This window comes from Tigriopus californicus, chromosome 11, assembly GCF_007210705.1.
Source record: "Tigriopus californicus strain San Diego chromosome 11, Tcal_SD_v2.1, whole genome shotgun sequence".
Lineage (NCBI taxonomy): Eukaryota > Metazoa > Arthropoda > Copepoda > Harpacticoida > Harpacticidae > Tigriopus > Tigriopus californicus.
The window spans coordinates 6,599,190-6,619,793 of record NC_081450.1 but is presented as its reverse complement, the minus strand read 5'-3'; the positions used below and the strand labels follow the sequence as shown (position 1 = coordinate 6,619,793).

Sequence of the window (20,604 nt, the reverse complement as noted above, 5' to 3'; positions counted from 1 at the left end):
AGCAAGGGAGGAGGTCTTCCTCTCAAAGTGTGAGAAGTCACCAAGTCAGTCTGTCGGTAAGTCAGTTAGTCGAAAATTGATCTCCAGGCCGGATGAGAAAATCGAATTATCGGATTTCTCTCTCTCTCTCTTTCTCTGTCTTTGGGTTCCAGCTCAATTCTCAATAACAGGAATGAATTTCGTGCCTCATTCAATGTGGGAGGTGGTGTGTGTCACGAGTTTTACAGTAGGACATCCGAGGGATTCGTTTACAATTTGTACGATACTGGCGATTCAATTTAATTTCTCATCAATTGGATCGGACCGTCTTGCGGTTTGGCTTTTTTGCTGAGCTTCCTGGAAGCCGGGGATTGAAAATTGGCCTGCATTTTGACATTGAGGTAGAGGTTAGTTTTTGCACGACTTTTTACCTGAATTCCTCGTTCTCGGGATCGGTGTGCGAGCTCACTCGTCACAAGAAGAAAATAGATGGTCCCGATGTTCCACCTGGCCAACCGATTGGATAGATGAATCGGAAAAAAATTGAGGCTGCAAAGCATTTTTCCATCACGATTCACGCAATCAGATTTCTTATCCCTTATCCCATGTCAAGAGATCATCTCCAGGAAGTCGAAGGGTAAACAAAATAGCCCTGACTCACAAACGAACATATGAGCAGGCAACCCCACGAGAACCTTACACGAGAAATGGGCCGAGTATCCTGACGTGATTCCCGATGCTCCTACGAGGGAGGACCTTTAGTTCAATGCACATCACCTTTAACGAGTGAAGAGGCTCTTCTGAATATACGAGTACGTCGTGGGTATTGGTTGAAACAAAACCAATGGCAGAACGCTAAAAAAGTTAAAGTGGCCTTCGATGATGTTTTCTTGTCTATGGAATTCTCAGGGTTTAGGTTTCCTTCACGCTGATGTCAAAGAGGTGGTAATCAGAGTGCTAGAATTATGCGCGCTCAATTTTGATTGAGACCTTCAGAACTCTCGATTGGATTATTCAGAATTCTTGTACAGTCGTTAAGAAAATGATCCCTCCATCTACCTCTTTATTTCCTTCTGGGAGGCACTTTCATTCGGTTGGTTTATCAAATTCAAATTGCTTGGTACTTCCAGACTTGATTAGCTTGAAACAAGCTCGGTCATTTGCTATTCAAAGATGAAGATTACCATCCATGATACGAACATTGACCCGAAACCGACTCATGCCGGAAGGGAGATGCAACTACTCGTTTAATTGAACACGGACCCCTCAGAATAAGGCGCTTTGGCCCAATTAGCGTTTTCGGGGCCAATCCTAAGCCACAAAAGGATTCAAGATCTAGCGAAGCCACTAATAGGCCTGCGATAATGTAATTTTTGTTTGTGATGAATTAAGTTTTTCCTGCCTTGTCTGACGTTGAACCGGGCCAAAGGGAAATTTAGTGCGGTTTACGTTGAACTGAACATCCTATTAGGAACTGGCTAATACACTCGAAAAAGTGAAATCGTACTCATAATGGCTAACCCCGCAACAGATTAACTTCATATCGTATAACTGTAATTGTTTTGAAAGATGGTTTAACGATAAGCCCAAATCGAGCAAATGTCAGGTGCTTATTTTTCTTTGGAGTTACGTGCTCTATTACAATGTATATCAGATGTCCAATAGAGAATTCTTCACTTCCTTATGGGGGCTTAGGTTTCTTCGAAAAGACCCTTTGTCCAAAACTGTCACAGTCAGCCCCGTTTCGAAAGAATCTCAGGCATAACCGCAAAAGGACAACCAAACAAGAACATTTTGGGTTGGTCATAAACAAAACTGTTCATTTTCCGTGGAAAGAGCCTTTTTCTTTCTTTTTGGACACACATGCAAAACTTGCTCTTCGTGAGCAAACGAGTTATGGAATCAGCAGAACTTGTAACTGTCAAAGAGCGGAAAACCGATGGCATTACCAGTGATCTCAGAAATAACCCTGAGATAATGTATTTGTTGTAGAAGCTATCATTGCTTCAGCTCCCACCTAAACCCATGGGGTCATCAAACCTAAGATTTCGAGGCATCACCCATAAAACGCACAGATTTGACGCGTTGTGGAAATCGATTTGATAAAACGTGACTCCTTTGTCGGAACAGAGAGTGGAACTTGAGATTTGGATCAGAATAGCCACTAGCGTTTGATGGCTTACCCGTAGATTTGACTGCATTTGGTTCAAAGGTTCGGACCATTTCTGGGGCATCCATGCATGTTATGTATGTAGTGTGATCAAATTTGCTCTTGTTGTTTGGTTACCTTGTCAAGATCGATCTTGTTGGCTAGAATTGGGCCATTAGGAAGTTTCAGATTGTATTGTTACTTCCCGCGTGTGAACGTGTAAGTAGATTTTACTGGTTGTGTATGTACATGGTACTGTATTGCATAGAGGGGGGGACCCTTCCTTGAGACTGTCTTCGTGGGGAAAGATAAATTAGCACTCGAACTTTGCCAAGTCATCTCTGAGGGTTTGGCAGTGAGTTGTCGGGTCTGGTTCACCTGTTCAAAGACAACTATGCTGTCATCCGAGATCAAATCAAAGTTTACCCAGGCTCTTCCTCCAACCATAATCACCGTGTCACCCATGAAGACGGAGTTGTTCCGTCGAAAACAGGCTTGGGAAATTCGGGACCATTGACTCCAACAATGCAATGCATTTAATTGGATGGGTTGCTTTTCCCCCCGTTGGCCAACCCGTTGTCAAGGCGTGTAGGCTTAATTCCTAGAATTTCCCAGTTTTACAAACATGATTTAATTGGTTAACGTGCCCTCCAATCATATGCTCACCAGAAAACGATACGCAGAATATCACTCAAATCGGACTCACGAGATTTTAAGATGGTCGCAATAGCTCTGCAAATTGCGTGGTGGGTACAAAGGAAAACTCTCGAATTGTGCTCTCATGCTTAAACCGTGATTGATTATGTAAGGCCTGGGAAAGGCCTGTCAAAACCCTATAAGGAGCAATGCCTCCAGACCAAAATCATTGTCGTTTCTTACCGCGTACTGTACACACACAGAGACTGTATTCTATTGAACTTGGGTCTTGGAATATGACTGAGTCTGGCCGCATTGTCCCTAATTATAATCGGTGCTTGAATAAAGGTCATCGGGAATCATGTACCTGACATCTGTCATTGTCCAACATCCGGGCGAAAAAAAGTATCCTTCCTTGAGGCATTCATTTGGGCAAATAGTAACCTCGGTCATTACAAGGAACTAAGGAGCTATAGATCACCAGCGAGAACATTATGAGAACTAACCATGGCAAACAGGATTTCCAAATCTTGGGATGCTGACATGTGTTTTGACTTGGTGTGTGTTTGCCAGGGAGAATGATGTTTCGTTCCATTCCTTAGCTTAATGACAATAATAATGATGGGGATGAATTGCAGAGAAGCCTCCAAAGACAGGCCTTGGCCATGAACGAGCATTTGTTCTGCCAAGAAAGTTTTCTTCTCTTTGTCATTTGGGAACGAAGGGGGGTGGGCAAAAAACAAAGTCCTAATGCACTCGTTCAACTTTGTCGGAACATCCAATATGCACCTAAGTCCTTTCTTTAACGAAACATGTACGTGCGTACGAGAGTGAGGATTGTCTTGAACAATCGCAATGACATGAATATATTATGCCGGAGGAGACAGTAGTCGAGTAGTCCAACCAATGGCCAAAAAACATGAAATGAATGGAAACGCATTATGCATAACCGACTACACGAGTTTTTGGCGGAAAACGGAAGAAGTCAAGGACATTGACAAGAAGGTCTTTTGTGCAGAAATTTGCCCTCGTCAGAATGATGAGATTCGCTACAAAAGGAAGCAGTGATAATAACTTGGTCATCTATGTAGTGAATGCAAACAAAGGAAACCTGAGGGGAAGACGATTTCACTAGTTTTCCTCATTAGCTTTGTGGTACAACATCATTTATTTTTGAAAATGGTTTTCTGTTCAAGTTGTCCATGCTATTTTTCGTTCGAGTCCAGAGCCCAAGGAGGAGTTGCTTGGGCCATTCAATTTTAGACAATCCGTCTGTCTCACTTCATTGATGCCATTGTATACGACAAACAAAGAAAATCCCTCCTTCCCCACGGTCTTAGAGTTCTGTCCGAAATTCGAAAGGTTACCATCTCCAACCGTAGATTAAGCTGACAAATTGACAGTCCCAAAATCCCAAGACCAGGATCCTACTTTAATGAAACTTAAAACTGATCCGGGTTTCTGTTCAAGCGGTGACGAACACATCGAGAAGTCAGATAATAACCTGGAGTGCTCTTCCCAGAACAGATTTCTTCGCCCGAATCAACGTCATTGGACTCGTACTTTCTGATGCCGGCCTCTGCTCGTCCGAGTAGCCCTGTGTGTACGCACATATAGGTATACTATTGAAGTATTGTAGTAGTGCATACCGTCACCCTGCTTGGTACAGCGTTGCTATGCTTGAGGGTGATGAAATTGTGACGTAATGCCGAAAAAGTCTACGAAGTGCGAAGAGGATTTTTCGTCGGAAATCGCTCGGCAAACATTGAACAAGTCACTCACCTCGGATAGGGTTTCAACTTAAAATGATTATGGTAATCTCTTGGCCCGTACGGTTTCCTTCAGGGTTCGGACTGCTGACTGACAGATATGTAATTTAATCGTGAACATGGATAAGACAGCTAGCATCAGGAGACGTCTTATTCATCCACTCACGTGATGATGAGATGAGCTTTGCATTTCACAAACCGACTGTATGTACGTACGTAAGTGCGATTTCAGCAAATACCACCACCCCTTTTGCCGTACGGGACAATTCATTTATGCAAAAAGTACATCCATTCAACCACTTCTGCATGAGGTTAAGCCTCCTAGCTGGTTTTTTCCCGTGATTTGGAGGAGAGGTCGTAATTTAACAAACTGGGTGGAGTCTCCGTCGGTGTGCTTCAGGCCAAAGACTGGCCAAGGTAAGATGAAAGATTTGGGCCTTTTTGTCGTCACTTCGAATGTCATTGGCAATGATTCAGGCGAATTCCATCCAGCCCTGATATGAGGTGACTGCTCCCTAGGCCCTCTGTGGTCTCAAGGATATGAAGTCAAGTGCCTGACTTCAAAGGGCAGAACAAATGAGATCTCTGAACTCATCTCCATATTGAAAAAAAAATACCATTAGATGCAAGTTTATGAGAAAATCGTTTCACGCCCCGGGAAAAAGAGTCGGGCCAGCCTTGAAGAAAAGTAGCCAACGAGGGATGGCCATCTTGACTAAATGCGATGATTTTGGCAGACGGCAAGATCCCACCCGCCAAAGTCAATGTGAGCGGATCCTAGATAATTCCTATGTTTTTGGTCTGCCAGACAGACCAACTTCAATCGATCCAAGGATCTTAAGTGTTTCTCATTCTAATAATGCTAGACTGCATATGTATACGTAGACTCGTTCACTTCTCATGTCATGCTGGTCTGATGATAGCATTTCCAACAAAGACATCCTCTTGTGTTGGTTGAGTGGGGTCGTTCATTAGGCTGAATAGTATCCATAAAAATCTTGAGGTGTGTTCGCATACTTAAAAGATCTCGTTGGAGGGAAGTGTCTCAACCATCAGATAAGTCTGAAGGGAAGCAACTCATTTTCCAGTTTGCAAGGAGGACACGTTATACGTACAGCACACTGCCCTCGTCGTCTTTGTTCTAGTAGTAGGATACGATTTAATGACATAATGGCAATATCTTCGGCCTACGCACACGTCACTCAAGTCCAACTCCTGTTGGTTTTTTTGTTGCTCAAATTTTGGCTAAAACCATTTTTGCTTGTCCTGCATTTTTTCTCTCTTTGTATAGCTTAAATGGATTAATGAATGTCGACGGAGCTTCTAAAAAGGCGGCCAGGTAAAAAAACCGCATATCTCTTTCAAAGGGGCCCATAGGCATCTGAAGGTTGGCGGTGAGCTTCCATTGCCTCAGGAGAGGGGATGGTAGCAATTAACTGCGAAGAATTATGGGCTACGGATAAATATTGACCATGTAGGAGGAGCGAATTATCAGCCCATCGTTTTTGCATTACTCCTGGACTGATTTACTTAGTGATCGTTGAGGAGTTCATCGCACATCTGCTGAGTTTGCTTGTGTATTCCCAAGCTTATTCAGCTTGATAATGGGTACTATCTAAATGGGAAACAGATTGGTGAGAGTACGATTAGGAAAATGAAGAGGAAGACGCATTTTCCAAGACAATGAACTTGTCAATTGGCCTTGTTCGTCTGTTTTTAAGAGTTGGGTGAGAATCTTGGACGTCAGCTGCGACAACACGGACGGCAAGGTTAGCCAGAAAGTCATCTCCTACCCCATGTACAAGGACAACCGAAGCAACAACACAGATGCATATCGGCCAAGCCACGGCAATTGAAAATTGTTTCAGACCTCTCTTGACATAATGAGGAATGTTTTCATCCGAATTAACAACTGTTCTTAGAGGTCTTAGGGCACATGAATTTCTTTACTAGGGTAAACTTTTTGCATGATAATAACATTTGTATTCTCAGCAAAGAAAAAAAAGATGCAAGTGTTTGCATAGAAAACCTATTTCAAATTATCAAATGTTTGAGATCATTCTGAAAACCAGGAGTATTTTGGGAAGCTAATATCTGAATCGGTGAAGACCCATCAGCCTTTATTTTCAAATCAGTTTCTATGTTCATTGAACCGCACCGATTGTGGAATCCAATGTCAGATGTGTTATTGAAGATAATCATGTTTCAACCAACAATGCCAAACGTTGTTGTCCTTTTGATTGTGTTTGTTTGCGGAAAGCTAGTAAAGCACAAGATGTTTGAAGTGCATTTCCTCGAGGATTTTCCCGGAGCATTCACTTAACCTCAGGAAGGACCACAGGCAACCTTAGTGAAAGGACTTCAAGGCACTCATTGTGCGCTGTTGTGTGTCAATAGAGGAAGTCACTCGAAATTTAGCCTGTTTCACCTTGGTTATTGACATCATTCCCAATGGCTAAATCTAATGAAGCCTCTGGGGATGCTGCAAGTATTGGACTATGTGGAGAACATTTCTGTGGCAAATTAAGTGCACAGTTTAGCTTATAAATCATCTTGACGAGATGCAGCATCAACTGTGTCTGTCTCTTGTACTCACTGAGGGGATTGAGTGGGAGATGGCATAGTCACATTGAATAGCGAGAGCCGGGAGGCCTTTCTTGGAGGGGATTCTGGTTCAGGGATTGTTGGAGAATACCGTAGTCCTCGTCACATGGCATGATAATGAATCGCTAAGAACATTGATAATTACACATGGCCAAAACATGGGCCTAACCCGTTATTAACGTGGAACCGTTGACGTCCGTCGAGTTGGGCCAATAATGGCTTGGTTTAGATAGATGGACTGCATGGGGTGTATCAGAATCAAATTTGTTCCGTAGTTGCGAAGCGATTTGCAAAATACTTGATCGTGTTACCCCAGGAATCTGAGAGCTGACGTTTCCTCGAAACACTCTCACGTTCGAAATGGAGCTGAGTGAACAAGAACCATTATCTACATAGTACCACGTAACATACTATGCATGTACGTACCCATGTACGGTGTGCCCGTGAGTAATCCACATTCTCAGGCATGTGATAAGTAACCATATTCATTGTCGGATTACGTAAATGAAGCCAATCATCCATTCTTCTCTCAGCGTGAGAAACTGGTGGCCAAGTGGTATTCAAATTTGATATTTTGAGTCGAACCCCCTGTGCCGGAAACGAGTTTGGCCATTCCAATTCGAAGGCTAAGCAGCCAGAGGATTTCAGGCTTGATTTGAGAGTGCAAAATTTAAATGCACATTCATCAAAGGTGGTCAATGACACAGGAGCACGTTCCTCATCCATAGCGAGAACCAACCAATTCAATCGTGTCTGACTGGAGGGTTTTCGAAATGATGAGGATGCTACCGAATATTTGCGACACTTTCTCCGTAAAGATGTGGCTAGAAATTGCGGTTGAATAAGCATGATGGGTGGATTCCAATTGTCGCTGCCCGGTGATCCTTCTCGATAGAAAATAGATCAGCTCAACTATCCAAGTATCCTCGTACGTCATTTCATGTCAATGGTTCGGAAAATGAGACTCTACCTCACGCCACTAAAGTGGCAGTTGACTATCCACATTCGATGGATGGTTCAACCCCGGATGGTTTTGGAGGTATGGAGAGATTTGCGAGCCAGTCATTTGGGAGAAACTTGATCATCGTTTTGAGATCGAGTAGATCACCAGCCTCCTTGTGCTTGTGCCCTGTATCTTGTACGTGGATTGAGAACCATGAGGCTCATTTCAAGCCGAGATAAACATCCAGATCAATGGCAATCATTCGGTATGAAATTGCCATTTCAATCTCGACCAAACACGAGAGCCCATGATTACAATAAAACTCGACCAGATCCTGGTTGGCTTTACTGACTGATCTAGATCTGGGGAACAGTGTTGGCTGCTATGCAGTCTTGGTGGCACTTGGCTGACCAAACCCGGTGGTATGTGTAGGTATCGGTACAATGAGATTCAGGGCTTTTGGAACTAAAAGCTTTGGCGGCTTTGGTGCATGTGCCACGAGTGTATTGAAGTTGGTGGCCAGTCAGGAATCGAAAGAGATGGAGAAATACTCACACAGAAGACACAATTAAGGAGCAATTTGTCTCCAAGATTAATTTGGACACTTGTTTCGAAATCACTTTGCATGATTCAACGAATCTCGATTCAAGTCCACGCACAGACGAATACCTACTCGGACGCAAAGACTACTATTACATCTCAAGGACCAAAGAAAGTCCACATTTCGACACGGATGCCATAGTTGTGTGAAGAAAATAGTCACATCTTTGCCAGTAATTCCGCAATTAACCATTACTAACCACTTAATGTGCGAACATGCTGATATGAGAATGAATCGATCTTGAAAGATACATAGGTAACCGATATATTCAAGTACGAGTATGTTAGGCACCAAAGACTTTTGAAGATGAGAGTTTCTAGTTGTCACGGACTTTTCCTTCATCCTTCATCGTCTTTCCAGACTCATACATCATAGTTATTTCCCTTTTCGACAACCAATATGCAGCAACATGGCCTCATTAGCCTACCTGGTAAGTGTAGGATCCATTTGAGTTGGAAGATTTAGGTTTGGTGCCAGAGGAAGGTAGGATTGGAATGCCCAGATTTCCATCGTAACCAAAGAGTGGAGTTCGTCGAAGTTTGGATGCCATGATGATATCCGCTTCTCCTTCGTTTGTTCCGCTTTGAATTAGACAACAATAGTCGGAGACAAAAACACTCAATTAAGAGAAGCACTGATTCGTGAAACACCCACAACTACACACACACGGGATCAGTTTGAGATAACGAGATAGAGATGATGTACTACCGTCTCCTTGGCGTTGCCAAAAAATCTGTTTAGCAGAAAGTTGGAGCAGTAGAAATCTGGAAAGTAAATAACATAATGGAGATGAACGTTCAAAATCTGCGGTGATTCCAATTTTAAACGGGTCCACTCAGGAAAGAAATTGTCAGGTAGAAGACTACAAACCCTGGCCTAAAGCACGATAACGTACTTACTGTACGTACATACATCCCAGCAAAAAAAAACAACGAACAGAGTGGGTGGCCTTCATTTGTAGCTTTAAACGGGCCTGTTTTGCAATTGCAAGTACTTGGACTCTTCATTTAGGTTTTGGGAGAGTAAAGAGTTCCCAAATCTAGAATTCGGCTTTTCGATTGCGTTTGAATTCGAGGGTGCGATGAAACATGTCGGTGATTAATAGATTCCGACAAGAATTCCCGTTCTGCGAAACGTTAGTGTCTGAATTCCAAATTAACTTCCATCGACACATCTAAAAGGTGTGCTGAAGTACGGGGATTTGAGATCTCATGAAGTGGCAACATTTCACTTCCTCGTTGATAATTCCGCAATCGAATTTCGGAATCCTCGGTACTCACCTTTATCAATGGTGCTGATGGCCTTTTCAATCACTTGATCGGGCCCAGGAAACTGGTTGGTTTGAACTGATAACTGTCTCGAATCGATGTGGGATGAGCCAACACTCGAAAATAACAGGGCCAATTATTGTGCCGCAAGAACTCGCCGATCAAGTCAAATGTTGCCAAAGGAAGGAAACTTCGCTTGCCTAAATACTTGGAAATGGCAACTAACAACAGATAACAGATCCAGAGACCATTGGTAGCATTGGTTCTTGCTTGATGAGCTTCTCACCGACCAAGCCTAACACATGCACACTCACACGCGGAAAGTTCGAGCAGTCTTTTCACTTCGAGATCCCAAATCAGACTGAACGCCGAAAAGCACCGAGACTGTATGTTGGTAGATGGGAGAGATAGAAAGAGAGGGAAGGGGGGGGGGACGGACTGACGGACTCGACGAGTAATCTGATTTTTTGATTGTTCCAGCTTGTGGAACCTTCCAATTTGCGTGTCGAAACGGTGTGGAATGTGTGGCCGTCTACGACACTTGTAATTCCATCCCTCAGTGTTCAGATGGTAGTGATGAGGATCCAGAGCAATGTCCGGGTAAAATGAAAAGAAATGTTATTCCAGTGTAGCTACCGGTGTATCTAAGTATAGGCTCTCCAACCATGACAAATTTGATCATTTTCAGGCACAAGTACTGTCATTCCTCCNGTGTAAAAATTTAACAATAAAAATTCCGGTTGAAACCATCAATATTTATTGCCAACTTGTCATATCCATGAGTATTCCCTCAAGGAACCAACAAGAAAGGCCGGCCGGACGGACTGACGGACTCGACGAGTAATCTGATTTTTCTTATTTTTCCAGCTTGTGGAACCTTCCAATTTGCGTGTCGCAACGGTGTGGAGTGTGTGGCCGTCTACGACACTTGCAATTCCATCCCTCAGTGTTCAGATGGTAGTGATGAAGATCCAGAGCAGTGTCCGGGTAAAATGAAAAGAAATGTTATTCCAGTGTAGCTACCGGTGTATCTAAGTATAGACTCTCCAACCATGACAAATTTGATCATTTTCAGGCACAAGTACTGTCATTCCTCCTGGTTTTCCACCAAGGCAACAAAACGTTCCGCCCAATCAACCAGGAATACCACACCCGCGACCAGATGTGATGCCACGCCCATCCAGCATAAATCAATGGGGGCGGGAAGGAGAGCGATACATTCCACAGCAGCAACAACAGCCCGTTCAAGCACAAAGCATGTTTCAACATAAAACGAATGGGATTCTTCCCAACAATGTGATAATGGGTCAACCACCGCAACCACCAGCACAGCAACAACAGCAGTTACCACAACAGCAACAACAACTTCCACCCGGTTTCTGGCCCAATGGAGGACAAATACAGTAAGCTATTCTACAGTGTACTACACTTATGGAAGCTGTTTCTATGAGCACTTGAGTGGCAATTAATTAACAGTATCAGCGGCTAAAGCAACTCAAAAGAACTAACTTACGGCATATGAGATTGCAAAAAGCATCCTGCATTCTAAATGGCGAAAATATTGTTGTTGCATCTAAGCAGTCGAAGTAATCCTGAAATCTCTAGATGTAAGCCTGAACCGAGACTTTTTCCTTCCGTTTCCGTTAAGTGTTTTGCGCTGATGGGATCAAATAGATAATCACGGGATGAGGTTGCAACCAAGGGTTAGCAATGTACATTTTCAATATCATATGAAATTGCTCGCGGCTTGATTGAAACCGTTAAACTGTTGGTTTGAAACTAACTTTTTTACGTTTTGTTGGGATTGGCTGAAGCCTTTACTTTCCAAATTTCTGTCAATCTTAGTTTCGGAAATGTATTTGGTCCCATCCTTACCAGCTATATAAAATTTACACTTTGAGACCGAACATGACCTCTTAAACATTCTGCTTCTGTGCACACTTCAAACAATTTATTTCTGATTTGAACAGATACTTTAATCCGTCTACGCCCTGGAGCGCTCAAGCAACTCTTTCGAACAAATGTAGCGTACTAAAAGAGAGTTACATTTTGATTTTCTATTCAGAAAATCTTAGCTCAACCAAGGGAAGCCAAGGAAGCACTTATGTTGAGCATTCTCCAACCATGAATCATTCTCCGTAGTTCGTTGGTTCGATCCTCAAACGTTTATAGTAGATTAATATCAAGGCGGGAACATGCCTTCATTGGAGTACCTATCATCAGATGACAAGCAGAGCAAGAGAGCTGGCTCTCATCCGACTCCATAACAACGCAAAAATACATAACATTTGTTCCCTACTACGGTGTCTTCTCTATGAAAGGTTTGGGTTAGGTATTGCATAGGCCATCCAGAGTTATAAGGAACATTTTTAAGGTTAATTTGGATCTGAAATTCAAGGAACAATTTTAATTTTGATACATTCAGACTTCTAATGATAGTACAAAAAGTTAGAGCAATAACACATGCTAGATAGTAATTTTCTCTTTCATAGAAAGATATAGAGAGACATAGATTGATAACTGCTGCCCTTAGCACCGTAATGACGGAGAAAGAATATCGCTCGTTGACTATCTTGCTCCTGATCACCGAACGATTGCTTAACGCATTGAAGTACGATAGAAATGAACCTTGACGGAACGCTAAACGACCGCAATTAAATGAGGAGAGAAGAGGTCTCATTTACATACCTCAAACGATAAGTGTTCTCTTAAAGAAAACACCCCACAACATCACTTTTTTGAAGTCCAGTCGTATGCATGGACTTGTGCGTTGGCATGTAGGCGGACGTCCCAAACGTTAATAATATAACGTCAAATCTTAGTAGGTACCGAAGAGGGAGGAAGACATTTTTGATTGTGCATCTGGGAACGTGAGAACGCGTTCCACCCAACCGACGAGACCGCTTATGAACTGAAACTTTCTCCAAGACGTCGTTTTGTGCTCATGTGTAGGCACATCTCTGCAAGTACCACGACAAGGAGGAGAAGATGTGTGGATGTATACGATGGTGGTGGTGGTGGTGGTGGTAGACTTGGTGTGTGACCTCTTGGCACGTATTGTGTCCAAGTTGATTATCGCTAGTAACGAGAGAAACATGACAAAGAGAAAAATCTCGCGTCATCTTTGTTTGCCTACACAGTGCCAAAAGCTGAAAAAGAAGAAGAAGAAGCAGAAGAGTAGGAGGAGAAGGAGGATGTTCCGATCATAGTGTGAGTGCATGGGTCCGACTCTCCACTGAGATACCTTTGGTACCTTTCACAACTGTCAGCCGAAAAAGAGTCATCCATTATTATCGTCATAAGTTGGCGCTGCTTGCTTGGTTAGTCGGATTGTGTTGCATTCTCAACACATCTTATATAAAGTCCCACCATGACAAGACGAGCGTATTGATGGCGATGAGCAAACCCAAAGAGCGTGATGATTCGCGGGATCCTTGGTTGTTAGTAACGACATTTCATTTTTTTCACGGTTCATGGCACACATCGATTGATGGAAGGCGTTTTTGTAACCTTTGATGCTATTTCTCTCGCGGTTTTTGCATGAGTTTGGTCATCTATGTTTTCTCATCGCAGGTTTCCCTACGGCTACAACCAAGCGCCCCGAGTCGATTATTCGAATAACTTTGGCTATGGATTCGCTCCAAATGCAAAACCACAAGCCAATAATAATGGAGGTGCGTTCATTTGATCTCTCTTTACGCCTGTCAATGTTAAACGTGACATTTCTTAGCCCCACATTGATTGCAAAATTGTGAAGCAATTTCGCCAATGGACCTCATTTCATTGACTTTACAGAGTATTATTCGAACAGTTTTAACGTTCAAACGCCTCAACAATTTACACCTCAACCAGCCGTTCCACCGGGTGAATCCAACAATGTAAGCATTCTATAGAAGAGGTTGAGTAGCCAACCTTTGGTTCCTTGCGTCGTCAATAGGGCGATTCTGCTGTTAGAATTCATTGCTTTCCTTTCCTTTAATTTCGCTCAAGAAGGGTCATTTTTTTAACGAAATGGTTTTCGCTTGATAAGTATCATTTTCGGTCCATGTTCATAATTTTAAGGCCAATGAGGGAGCCAAGAAAGGAAATCAAAAGATGACAACCAAAGAGCCAATGACAACAACGTCTTCACCATCGACGAAGTCCGATCACCTGATAATGCAAGACTTCAAAGCTATACTCATAGAAGATCTGAAGGACGAGGACTTCATCATGGAAACCCCTGCAGCCGCTATGTTCACATTGGTTGTGGGTGAGTCAGTTCTAGCCTATTTGTATAGTGTTATGAGATTATTTCTTTCATGAGTGTATTAATCCTTTTAGGTGTCATATTGAGCGGTTTCTTGGCCGTCATATTGGTTTGCCGAGTTCGAACTCTGAGAAGAAGGGGCAGGAAACGAAATGTTTCGGCAGATGCCGATGGGGATTATTTGGTAAATGGAATGTACTTGTAATTGTAATCCAGATAATGACATGTAATTTCCAAAATGAAATATACATAATAGAAATATGTGACTGTTTTTTTAGAACCCAAAATCACTAGACGCTTTTGAAACGCCAGATAAGAAAATTTCATTCAAAGTTGATACTTGTCTTGTTAAGGGTAGCAACTTAACTACGTCACTTATTTCAAGGGTTCAAAAACAGACGGCAGACACGGTTAAGATTTTAAGCCCTATTTTATGTAATTTTTTACCTCATCTGTATAATAACCAACGAATGGAATCAGTAATTGAAAAAAATGTAAGTTTGTGAATAAACATATACATAAAGTAGGAACTAACCTTTGTAGAAAGGTGACAAATTATTCCGCTAATTCATTTTTTTCCACAATATAGACCGTAATTTGAACACCTTAATCAACATTCTCGATTAAATGCAGCATTGTAAAGTTAAACAGATATCATTTGTCTAAGTTAATGAGAGCATTAATGTATTTTGAATGTTAAGAAGTTGAAACCAACTTACAATCAGGGCTTTTGGTAGCTGGGAATTTTTGTTGAAACTAAATCATGAAATTTGCAATATCTTAGAAGCTGCTTATCACATATTCAAAGATATGTTTTTTCAAATCATATGTATTATTTATGATTTATTCTTTTCTGTTAGAATAGAATGTTTCTCCTCATTATCTGACATCAAACACGTCTTTAAAAGCCAAAACATCTTACCCAACAACACTTTGAGCCACTTGATTATGACAAACACATCTTAATTGTGAAAAATGTATCATTCTTAATCCTTAGCAATTAGGCAAAATGTTCATTTTTTAGTATTGACTCTTTTTAAGTAGAAATCTCAAAAGGCTGTTGATTTTAAGCAAAAATATACTTACAAGAAATACATAATAATGTTGAATAATCAAAGCTCAATGTTTAGAAAATAATACTAAGCTATCCCAGTTCTTTAACGCTTTGGACCAACCATACACTATGTATTAGGGGGAGGCTTAGGTACCTGCTAAGTTGAAATAAAAAGTAAAAAAAATATCCTTTTGCTTTTGACACCATCAATGGGCTATTTCTAAAATAAAACATCAGTTTCTAGTAAATTTTCTGAAAGATTTGCAGTTTCAAAGTTTCGTTATTTGGACACTTGTGGACACTATTGAACACTTTTGGACAATATGTGTCCAAAATTAAATGTTCACCCTGACTAAAACTCAAAACTGAATCTCTATCCAAAGTTGTCGTGCCTTTAGCGTTAGAAAGGGAGGTTGCGTCTCAAATTTTGATCTTTTCCTAGCCTCGACTAATGTTTGCTGACGGTTTCCAACAATGACACAAAAAGTGTGATCTAAAAGCAATATTAGAAATTCCCAAGCTTCATTATAAGAAAGAAACCTTCAGGCATGGAAATCTGGAGTGTTGAGAAATCTGGTGCAACTCACTCTCTCAAGCCAAAGAAATATTTCCTGACAACCAACTACTCGACAACTTCTCCTCAATCAAATTCCATTGGACTAAACGACCCCATTCAGAGCGATGTAAATAATGGAGCACTGCAAATATAACAAGTGATGAAACTAGTGCCCTGTTTTAGAAGAGTACGACAGTGCGGTCAGGGCATCATTCCACTTGAATTTTGAACCTTCTATTGCGTTCCGAAACAATGAGTTTACATGGGTCTCAGATCCAAACCAAACACATTTTTGTAATTGTTTGCGTCTTGAGGGTTAGTTTTGTGGCTTGAACTACTTTTCAGGCATCATTAACTGCAATCACAGGACCAGCAGATTCAAACTATGTATTTTTCAATAGATAATGTAGAAAGTGGCTCCAAAAAGTGGTGTTTAAAACGTTCAGAGTACGTTTAAAGGTACCTTAAGGGTATTTTCATGTGTTTGGCTTGGGTCCAGGATGCATATGAACACATTGTTTTGACACGGAATTCAAGGGAATGGTGCGCTGAACTTATTGTCGTACTCTTCTAAATGCAGGGCCCAAGTTGAAACCGCAAACAATTTGAATGTTGTAGAGAGTATGCACAATATTCAACCCTGATTTACCTTACTCAGGGAACATTATATAAAGTAGTAAAAATGGTGATGTCTGTTAAGATTGCCTTAAAGCTTCAAGTTTCCGCAGTTCTTAAGAGAGAAACGAAAACTTAAAGGCCATCCTGGAAGGTGAACACGGAACAAAGAATTATATTTCAGGTTTTGAACGTCGTTGCAATTACACCGCTTTAATATGACTAAAATTTCGTTATCGACTACTGCCCAACAAATTACATAAAAGATCGTTTAAATAGGTGTTCACGTTTGTCCTAAAATATCAGTAGTAAAGCATCGTGCCTCTAGCTGGGGAAAGAGGTTGCATGGTTTCAATATTAGCGTTGCGTTTTATTTCTATCGCTTTCCATTTCCTGATATTTTTCATACTTCAAGATTACACTTATACCACAATCTATATCAATTACATTATACCGAAACCTTTTTTCTAAACCAGAAGTGACTGGACGCTTCAAAGAAATATTTTATAGATTTGTCGGAAGTGTTTCCAGGTTAACCCTCTAATTGGCCACTTAAGATCTGATGGAGTATATTTTCCAGTATGCTCTTATAAATTTTATTCATATATAGATTGACTGGCTATTCTTCAAGACAGAATCAGGACCGTTATGCAAGGATTTAGTCATCGCAAATTAAAATTGTTTCTTGCACTGATAAAAAATACGCTTGTCTCATTGGAGCGCATTCTGGCATTTAAAATTTTGGTGTAGACATGTAAAAAAGTAGAGTGTATTGCAAGAAATGTAATTTTGACTTTCCATTGCTCTTCTTCCCCCTTTCAAGAACTTCTTAACCTTGTTTTGCTTGTCAAATATCACTGAAAAGCGTGGCTCGAAGTACCGCTACCAGTAACGCGATAATTTTCTGAAAAAGTAGCCGTAACGGAACAGATTTTTAGCCCTCCCGTCACTGTTACTTTCTTCTCTACTTAACGAGCGATTTTTTTTATTTCCTCTCAAATGCAATGACTTCCTTGCCACTGATGGAATCAAAGAAATAATTGAAGGAGTCATTTGCTTCACGACACATTTACTAAACGTTAAAAATTGAATAAGCGTTTTTTCGCAGTTTTATGTCCTCTTTTTCTGCAAAAAGTAGGGCAAAAAGTGACAGGTAACGGTAACGGTAACGCGTTGCTTTTTCTAAAAAGTATCGGTAACGGGTTACTTTTTTCGGTAACGGTTCAAGACTTGCTGAAAGGTGAGAGATATATTCCTCAAAGAAGCAGCCCATTTCAGAAAAAAAAACTGAAAAAGTAACGCGCTAACGTAAACGATACTTTTGAAGAAAAAAAGATGGCCGAAAAATGCAAAAAAACAAGGATTTGAGGATTAAAAGTTGTTTGGTTTCAATCTGTTTTCACTTTTAAAAAACAATTTTGACAAGTATTTCATATTTTCTTACTACTTTTCAAGAGGTTACGCAAGCCCTGCATATCTTTGAATATATGACTGTGAAGACGTGTTGGAGGTTTTTCCCATACGGAGGAAACGTCTTTGGTAGAGGGCTAGTAGAGCCCTCTAGTCTGTGGTATCACATTTTAATGCTTGTTGTGTTTGTTTATTACGAAGTTAGATGGCAGTTCTCTCGCTCGACCTGCCATCTGACACCCAACATTAATCATTACCTCACCTTAGGGAATGACTTCAAGTTCGCCCATTTAAGCTGTTAAAGAAGCAACTCATGCTGTAATCAAATACCACAGAGTAAGTTAGACTTAGCTAGCCTGTGACCGAACCAGGAATTGCAAATAGCAAAGCTGATGATCTGCCAATACGGTACCCCAACAGCCCGGTATTCTCATATCAATGTCTATACTTATTCTAGATTCAAAATTTTGAGGTGGGAGCTGAAAATGTGCAACAGCACTTTTTCGGGTTTTCGATGCTGGCAGGTTTTCGAAAAACCAAAATACCCCAGGTTTTCGAAAAAAAGTCCAGTGTGCCGCTTTAAAATCGCAATAAGCTCTCACAAAAGGTATTGTTGTGTGTGAGGTGCGAGTCCTTTGTGCGCCTTTATGAAATGACTGAGAACGCCCATCTCTTGTAAAATTGAAGTAGTCACAGAGCGAAATAGATACGAACAATAGACCTTACAAGGCTACCTAAATAAGTTGGACCAAAGCATACAATTCTTGGAACATAGACCGATTACCTGGTTGATTCGCCTGCGTAGTAAGCATTACATTCAAATTAAGTTACTAGAGTAAAAACACTAGCAAATACTCAACACTTTCGTTTTTTCATTTTCTGGTCGAGGAATGGTAGGCGGGAGATAAAAAAAAGATCAAGAAAGAGTCGGAGAATGAATAAACCGGGAAACTGGACAGTCTTTTTCCAAGGTAAATTGTAGCTACACGAGGATGTCGGCAAATGTGACGAAACGTTATGACTCTCCGCAAAGAAGAAACTTACACAACTTTTCCACCGGATAAGGTTTACTCCTATAAGAGAATTATCAAGATGTTTTCTTAGGTTAATCTTTGCCTTCCGTCAACAAACATGTGCCCAAACATCAAAACCAATCCATCCAAATCTCTGGCAAGGTTCTCAAAAGTATTTATTTGTTAAGAGAATACTAGAATATATTTGGACTTTCAAAAGGTTTCTCGCCTAAATCATCCCACCCATGGTTGGAGCAATTCTGAGTCTCATTTAAGATTATTTGACCAAACTAAGAAACTCAGATCCTAGCAGTTAAGGGCAAGTTACTTTGCAGTGTCTACTCCTACAGTGGTTGGTCATGAACGGTTCACGAGGAGTCCATTTTTAATGTGAGCATATTGTACAAGTAAAAACAGCAATTGGTACCTAAAGCGTTTAAAGCATCCACTCTTTTGATAAATGGAAAGATACACAAAAGAATATTGCACACGTATTATTTCACAAAATCTTTGTACTTCTACAAATCGACTCATTTCAGATTATCATCTTTGCTTTTAATCTTAGGTTGCCTATTCTAAAAAGGGGCTTTAAAATCTGGCCAAAAATCTTGCTCGCTTCGAGTGTTTCTTTGATCTTTCTATTCCAAAATTGGAATTCTCGTTTTTGTCATGTGCCGGTAATAGAAGTTTGGTTTTTTTTTTGACGACCAACTTTAGAATAATATCTGTGTTCATTCATCTGATACGAGAAATAATGAATTTATTTCCCAGTCACACTGAGAAATTAAAGTCGATCATCTCTACATTTGTGGTTGACAGAAAGCAACATAAGGTTTGAGATGGAGATTCAAATTAGTTTCAACTTATGTCTTATCGAGGATCCGGCATCTCTTATGATTTCATGGGAATAAACTACGTGTAGTTACGCTTTTAACATCAATTAGGAATATAAACAAGCGCAGTGTACCGTTGTTGGATGGCAGTATTGTGACCACCCATGAACCAAAGGAATATTGATAGGGAGCCTCAACTTAAGAATTAACATTTCGATATGAGTAAACTCATTGCTTTCGTTTTCTAATGAAAATGGCCCCAAGTCTCCAGGATCACGTATCATGACAACTGAGTCAAAAGCTATGCCATCTTAAACTTACAATATAACTCCAACATGAATTACTTTTCAATCATCGATTACCAGATTCATTCATTTTGTGCCCTGTTATGCACTGTGTATTGAGTTGGCGCAAATTTTGAATCAGTTGTTCAATCAAGATGAAAATTGAAATATAACTTTAATCTGAGCGACCACTAGAAAATGGACGTGGATGCTAGAGTCTGGAATTATCAACATTTTGGAAGAACACCAATGTGTTGTGGGTTTTTCCTTCAAACGAAAATTACGATAAAAATCTAAGTTGCTGATTGATTAAACAATTGGATTCAAAATCGAATAAAAGACTCGAGTCCGGACTCGCACCAACACTAAGTTTTACCATGCTGTAAACTTGGACGGGGCATCACATTTGACACAGTCGTACACACCAAGAGGTTATTTCCATTCACCAACAGCATTCCATGATTAAGTTGCTTCCACAGAACCAAGGTTAGCTTCCCAAGTAAATCAAAATTCAGTTAAGAAGAAGAAAAAAAAATGCAAAAAAGAATAGAAGAACCTAGTGATTTAATGTGGATAGTGTAGTCAACATGAATTTAACGCGCACCCAAACCCTTATCCCCGCCTTTACTGTACATAACGTT

General features: G+C 40.8%; 2 protein-coding genes across 2 annotated transcripts in view; one reads left to right on the top strand and one right to left on the bottom strand.

Moving 5' to 3' along the window:
* LOC131890294 (uncharacterized) overlaps window positions 1-10,313 on the bottom strand; it is a 38,501-nt gene extending 28,188 nt beyond the window's left edge. The window contains exons 1-2 of the mRNA XM_059239617.1: window positions 9,962-10,313; window positions 9,109-9,445 (exon numbers count right to left, since the gene is read on the bottom strand). Coding sequence (XP_059095600.1) covers window positions 9,109-9,231 — 123 coding nt within the window. The 5' untranslated portion in view covers window positions 9,232-9,445; window positions 9,962-10,313. The remainder of the gene's footprint in view (window positions 1-9,108; window positions 9,446-9,961) is intronic.
* LOC131890293 (uncharacterized) lies at window positions 16-14,459 on the top strand. Its single transcript, XM_059239616.1, has 7 exons — window positions 16-56; window positions 10,430-10,549; window positions 11,025-11,352; window positions 13,523-13,623; window positions 13,745-13,827; window positions 14,012-14,201; window positions 14,273-14,459. Exons 3-7 carry the CDS (start codon window positions 11,117-11,119, stop codon window positions 14,401-14,403), a joined length of 741 nt encoding a protein of 246 aa, XP_059095599.1. The 5' UTR covers window positions 16-56; window positions 10,430-10,549; window positions 11,025-11,116; the 3' UTR covers window positions 14,404-14,459.
* The last annotated feature ends 6,145 nt before the right edge of the window (window positions 14,460-20,604 follow it).

Coding starts and splice junctions, on each gene's coding strand:
- LOC131890293 (XM_059239616.1), top strand. CDS start 11,117: ATGCCACGCCCATCCAGCATAAATCAATGGGGGCGGGAAGGAGAGCGA. Junction 13,624..13,744: donor ACAAGCCAATAATAATGGAG/GTGCGTTCATTT, acceptor TTGACTTTACAG/AGTATTATTCGAACAGTTTT. Junction 14,202..14,272: donor TATGTTCACATTGGTTGTGG/GTGAGTCAGTTC, acceptor TAATCCTTTTAG/GTGTCATATTGAGCGGTTTC.